Below are 6,684 nucleotides of genomic sequence, written 5' to 3' on the forward strand. Positions count from 1 at the left end.
TTATTCTCGTTGGTTTCTTCTCTTTTTCCTTTTTCGCAGGATAAAAGGTGAAGTCGGTCGTCAATCGATCACTGCCTGTCTAGCACTGAAAGGAGAAATTACTAGCCGAAAATAATTTCAATATTACTAATCGGTATGTTGTGTAAATTCCAACGTTCGGTTCCCTCGTGCCTCTGAAATTTATCTAACGATCAGCCACGCGATGTAACGCTTTGCCTTCATTTTATCGCTACATGAACGATAAATATGGATATGTCTCAATTGGATATGTCTAGTTTGTTGAAGTAAATCGCGGGAATCGGGAATCTACGATAATCTTGCATACGGTGATTACATAAATTTGAATAACGAGCCGAGACTCTGTCGTTCGGTAATCAACCGAACAATTCTCACAATCGCGGATTCCTCGGCATAATTAGGACCAGCAGACTGAGCTCACTGTGATTAGCCAAATTAATTTGGACAAGGGTGAAACGAACCGAGAATTATTGGGTGCGATAAAAAAAACCTGGCTAATTAATTATTACCACAAAATTTGGAACCAGTCGACCGTTTCTATCTCAAGATAACCTTTCGATGACAGACTTTTGTTTCACAAGGAGAATGGATGGCGATAAATTGTTTGTTAAACTCCGAACGTTTGAATATTGCGAATGAAATTAAAAATTACTCGAGCGCGTAGGAGATGAAAATAAATAATTATGTACACTGTTACCGAAGTTCAGAAATTATGCAATCAAGGCTTCAGTACTTGAACTAAAATTAATTGGATGAATTTTATTGAATCAATTTTTTTTCTTTAAAATAGAACGAGATCTTGGAAAGTGCAAATTTGGGTGAAGATATTTTTGACTTGCTAATAATTGACGAATAAATAGACTTGATCCGTGTTTTGTCGCCAAAATCTTTCGTTCAATCTTTGCGAATTAAGATCCATTTTGTCTGTGAATGGATTCTTCTGTAATTATCTTGAAGCGAGTTTGAAATAATATTGATGTATTTACATAACGAAGAATGACACGTTTCTTTTTGCATCAATCGCGAAGATAAGGAAAACTCTATTGATGAACGTAATGAGCTGCGAAATTGGTAAAAAATCAAACTAACGATGATTTCGTTGCAGTAAGAATGTCATACGGTGACGTTACTGTTTTGATGTAGTTAATACTTAACAACCGAGCATTTCAATAAAAATTCGTAGCTTCTGAATTATAATCGGAAATGAAGGAAATATTCGTCTGATTAAACACAATTCAATTCACATCGATCGCAGATTTTTCACCTTAGTTAAATCATTTCTCGAGTCCAAAAGCTGAGAGGAAGACGTGGGCGGAAAAAATAGATAAACGAACGGGGCAAGCCTTCAATTGAAGCCTGATCGATGCCACCTGAGTTCCTCTCCAGATCCGAATAATGTGAAAAGCTCTCTCTTCTGATCGTGAGAGATAAATCAATAGGTTGAATCGGCGCAGAGCTTGTGCCACCTTACGTGATAAGAATTCGACCCATCGTCGCCGCTGCAACATGACCTAAATTCCATTTTACCTAACAGGTTAGGCCGCCGCAGCTCGACCCCAAGGACTTCCCGGAGAACATTCAAAAATTAAATACTTTGGTCCCTCCCTACCTTATTCTCCTTTTTTCGATAAACTTCCAGCAACGTGAGGTATTTGCACAAAAACTTCGACCTACTGACCTCCAATCGCTAACGAACCCATTCCGGGATGAGTTACGAAAATGTGATTTTTTAAATCGAAGCACGTGATGCTTTCTCTTAAATGCCTACTTGAATTACGAAATTGCGAATATTGGAACGGGTGAACGTTTCTTTTTTTTCTTTTTTCACCCCCGAGAAGAAATCTTCAAACAAATCATGTTTGCCAAAAATGTTATCGTTAAAGCGTAACGATTATTTAAATCATTTTTATCAACGAATGGAAAAAAAAATCAACAAGTTTCGGATTCATGCCGTGATTCTTGGTTGTGATATCATTGGTCGTGTAACAATTCGATTTGCAATAAATCAGAAGCTCAAGTGAAGTTAAAAAACGGAAGGTTTTAAAGACACGATAGAGAAAATTAGTCTGCGCTGACAGTAGAATAATAAATTTCATTTAAACGAAATTTATAAGCCAATTAAAATGGCAATCTCGCGCATCTCTAGACTCCCGAGTAAATAACTTTCGATTCTGCACATTGCAACCTCTTGCATTTCTACGATTTCTAGACCAACTTAGGAGATTTTTAATTCACATCCACGTTTTTGTAAATACATACATACATATGTGTGTGTGTGTATGTGTGTGTGTATTCTACATTTGCATGAATATTATAAAGATGAAAATCTGGCCTTCCATAAGATGACGTTAATCTCGCTCGATTTCCCTCGAAAAGATGCGTGAACTCGGGTGTACTTTGACCGTTTTAAGAACCATCCTTAAAATACACCTGCAGTCATGCGAGAGAAGAATACGTTTCCCCTTTTGTGCCAAGTTCTTTGTGGCGTGGTTGTCCTCCTCCCATATTGGCCATTGGCATAATTATAATGCAGTAAAATAAGATGTGATAAAGAGAAGAAAAGAAGATGTATTTGTAACTGTCAGAGAAACGAAATTCAACTTGTTTATTCGACACTTCTTCTTCTTCTTCTTCTTCTTCGTTCTCGTCTTTTTATTCGACTGCCTGATAAGTGCATATAATATGAGTATTTGCGAGCGATGTGAGTTGGCAAGTTACGTACATTCTTTACAACTATACCACGCCAGGTTAAAGGCAAGGCTACGTAGAGAAGCGTAACGTATTCCTAACAGCGAAGGCTAATGAATTCCGCATTGGATAATGGGGATCCATTGACACTGGGCTATGTGCGGCACATTTGCGATACACATACACCTCTGCGGCAACTGCGCGCGAATTCGGTTGCGCAATGATGTTTGAAATTTTCTCACTAACTAATCGGTTGAAGATCGACGAAACGGCGACTCCGTATTATCTTATAATTACAATACAAAGCGTTGGAGGGATTTTCTGCCGAACTCGGTATACAACAAGCCGAAAAACAAAAGGATTCATTCCACGTCGCAAATGAATTGTTGTAATCCTCGCAATTCCTACCATCGAGGCAATACCATAAAGAGAAGTTATACTTTGCGGTACGAGAATGAGAATGCATTTCGTCGATTCTACATCGCACACGGCACACCCAGACGTTATGCGAGCTTTGCTCCTTATACTCTCCATCTTTCCGTCTCTCTTCAGCTCTCTTAACATCACCGCTAAATTCCAGACGCATTTTACGTTACACATTCACCACTAACAATTCCGCTATAACCTAACTAGGATTGTTTTATCCGCTCTGCAAATTCCACGCTGGATTCTTGTTTTTCTCTTGTCCTTTATATTGCTTCTCGTTTCTTTCGTTTTGTTTCGTTTCTAGAGAAAAGATAAAAAAAAAATCTAAGTATTCTTTTACTCCGATTCTCTTCCTTTTTTCACCCTGTGCAGGTAATTATCGCTGGGTATTCACACGTTGGTGACAAAATGAAAATTGCAAATTTCTGCAGCCGTACTCATAGATGTCGTCGCGTTTATTCAGCGGTTAGATCACTGCTGCACTTGAATATTATACATGTATATACTTAAATACTTACACTCTCGTGAAAATTACAGCACGAATAGGTAGATTGCAGTCTGTTTCCGAGTAGCTTAAAGGTATACGAGACAAGTGCGCAAGAAATGTGTACGTCATTAAGTTTCTCCTCCCAGATGTTAAGGTCGAGCGTAATTTTCATCATCAACCTGGCAACTTTTCATCCACCTACTCAACGTTAGATATTTTAGCACGGACTTTATACGATAGGAAAAAATACTTCTCGATATTCAATCGCTGCAGAATCTAAGTGGGAAAATTTTTCTTGGCGTGGAAGAAAAAAAAATTGATCCAAACAAAAATACTGCCTACATTCGCGAATCGAGTCGGCATAACGCAGAAGCTCTGCCTCATTCTCGGTTACGGTATTTCTCTAGTCCGGCTCTCCGAGCAAACATTGGCCCTCTATTTATCCAACGAAACTGGCGTGTATAGCCGAAAGAGTCGGGCTAAAAAGGGGGACCGCACGAGTCAAATATAGTGCGTGTAGATAAATCATCGTCAGAAGTGCTACAAGAGCTGATTGTGTCGGGAAGCGCCTGTTGCCTGACATTTTTCATACACATCAGAATTCGGCAAGATTCGTTGTCTCTTTTCATTCGAAGTCAATACCTATAGATCCACTTTTATCGCTCGATGATTCTATAGATATTTTTCATTCCATTCAATGACCTTACGGTCTGTATGGTATTGGTGTTTTTATTTAAACAGCTTTCAATTCTTCCCCTTCCTATTTTCTTCAACGGCCTTACATGCATACAGACGTGATGCGTACTGCGATGACACGCGTGAAGCTCCATTTGCCACAATAACATTATTACCGGATCTCATATTTCTCGAGTCTTTTTACTCTGGTAAATATTTTATCGGTACAGACCAGGTCGGATTGACACGTTCGCAATAACAAATGCCATCATACTTAAGAGAGTAAAAATACAACTGATATAGTTGTCCACGTTTTTTTCCACCCATCCCCTTTCGTTCCTAATTTTTTCCTCACCTCTTTTTCACCTTCCATCGCCCGATAAAAGCTCCGAACCCTGACAAGAAATGTTTCCAGCCGTGTTTGGTTTTCGGTTTTTCTCAAATCTGAGTTCGTTTTTCTTACGTATTGGCTGGTATCTCGTGAAAGTTTTCGCGTTCTGGATGCACTTTCACCCCGGGGTAGAATTTTTGCATTAAGATCATCGACGCGATAGGCCATCGGTATCGGTAAAGTGACGGTAAAATATACTGTGCACACCCCGTCACCTTCATCCACCCGTGTCAGTTTCAGATAGCAAAGACAAAGACAGGCCGTGGAAGTGAAAAAAGTCATCGACTCTCGACTCTGCCCCGAAAGCGAGCAAAAGCTCCGAACTCTGAAAGGCTTTGGAAAATCAGCCAAAAGACGCGGAGCGATGGTTTATAATGTGGTGAACGTTTCCGTTCTCGTATTTCTCGGAATTTGAATATCCGAGTGCCTCGTCAAATGCTGTCCGAGAAATAGCAGTCTCCAACTTCGACCAACGATTAATCACGGCCTAATTTTATTGCCAACTTTGATTCGAAGACAAATGGAAGTGATCGAGCACGGTAGTGACATTTAGCCGCGCATATTTGCACCAGTGACTAATCCACGATTCGTTTTCAAAGAGTGTAACGCTAAGGACGGAATAAGTCTGGTGTTAACGAGAATAATGACGAGGGTTTATTTTTACTCACGGACAAAGATGTTGCTCATCAGCGTAGCTGGTAGGCAGAAGACGATGACGAGTATATCGGCGACGGCGAGGTTAACGATGAAGAAGTTGGTGACGGTCCTCATCCTCGGCGATCGATAAACCACAGCGATCACAAAACTGTTACCGATTAATCCAATAACAAACACAAGCATGTAGGCGACACAGTAAACGGCTGTCATGGCCATGCTGTGCCTGTAAAAGAGATCCGGAAGCCGATCACTCGAGAGGTTCGCGGATCCGCTCGCGTTCAGGAAACCAACCGGCGATTCCTCCATCGTTGAACCTGCCGGACTCGGGGCTGTGACAAGGTCTACCAGAGAGTTGCCGACGTACTCCTGGAGCTCGTTCCTCACCTTCGCGAAGAGGTCGTTGTTGCCCGGTTGCGTGGTCAAATGGGTGCTCGATAGTATCGCGCCCGAAATCGTCGTTGCCGAGGTCGTGTTACTCGGGACCACCTGGTTACCGTTCGTTCTGTGTCGCGTGTCTATGTCAAACTCCTCGGAATCCGGCAGACGAAGAGATGCCATCTCCAAAAGCGGTGACGGGGGTTGTAGCATTGGAAATTTCAATATCACGTGCACCGTTCCCGACGAATCGGCCATCAAGTTATCAACGGCACCGCACGGCACCTTTTTCAGTTTACACAACTGGCATCGCGTCTGCTCGACTATTTGTTGCTAGTAATTTTTTTTCCTTATTCTTTTATTCTTCTTCTTCTTCTTCGACTCTACTCACTCCCCCCGCCTTACCTTTGTATCTCGGTATCTGTTTTTCTCTCAGTTAATTGCAAATTTACTTTTCTCCGTTGAATCGATAATTATCGCCAATTTTCATCGCTGTTTATAACAAAAGAATTATTAACGCTCGCGGCGTGATACCAAAAATAATCACAAGTCTAGCTTATCACCGATTTTCATACACCGCGAATCCATCAATTTCTGGATCCTTCGATCGATTTAAATTTTTGACGAAATTTTCGAGATTATAAGAATTTAACCATAAGCGTGGGCAAATAAAATTAATATCTTACTGATGAGACCAACGATCTTATTCAAGATCGTTTTCAATCTATGTGTTTGTTTTGTCTCAGCTTTTCTACAAACCGTTGAAATTCTCTGCAATCGGTGTTCGAGCGATCGATTCGAATGGTTGTTTTCCTTTTTTTTTCCTTCTTCTTTTTATCAGTTTCTTCCACGTTTCTTTGAGATATCGGTAAGTTTGTTCGAGGATTCCGCAAGCTCTCTGCTTAAGTCGGATGATGCGAAGCTTGGACTTTCGGAGACCAACGCCAACTGTTGAGATGCGGCGGGC

General features: G+C 40.8%; 1 protein-coding gene across 2 annotated transcripts in view; it reads right to left on the reverse strand.

Moving 5' to 3' along the window:
• The window catches only part of LOC107226300 (neuropeptide SIFamide receptor), a 70,653-nt gene extending 63,969 nt beyond the window's left edge, over nt 1–6,684 (reverse strand). The window contains exons 1-2 of one of the 2 annotated variants that reach the window (XM_046736293.1): nt 6,404–6,684; nt 5,354–6,209 (exon numbers count right to left, since the gene is read on the reverse strand). In XM_046736293.1, the coding sequence (XP_046592249.1) occupies nt 5,354–5,975 (622 nt within the window). In that variant the 5' untranslated portion in view covers nt 5,976–6,209; nt 6,404–6,684. Of the gene's footprint in view, nt 1–5,353 lie in introns of both variants that reach the window. The other variant, XM_015667062.2, reaches the window with a different exon arrangement.

The sequence above is a fragment of the Neodiprion lecontei genome, chromosome 1, assembly GCF_021901455.1.
Source record: "Neodiprion lecontei isolate iyNeoLeco1 chromosome 1, iyNeoLeco1.1, whole genome shotgun sequence".
NCBI classification, from domain to species: domain Eukaryota; kingdom Metazoa; phylum Arthropoda; class Insecta; order Hymenoptera; family Diprionidae; genus Neodiprion; species Neodiprion lecontei.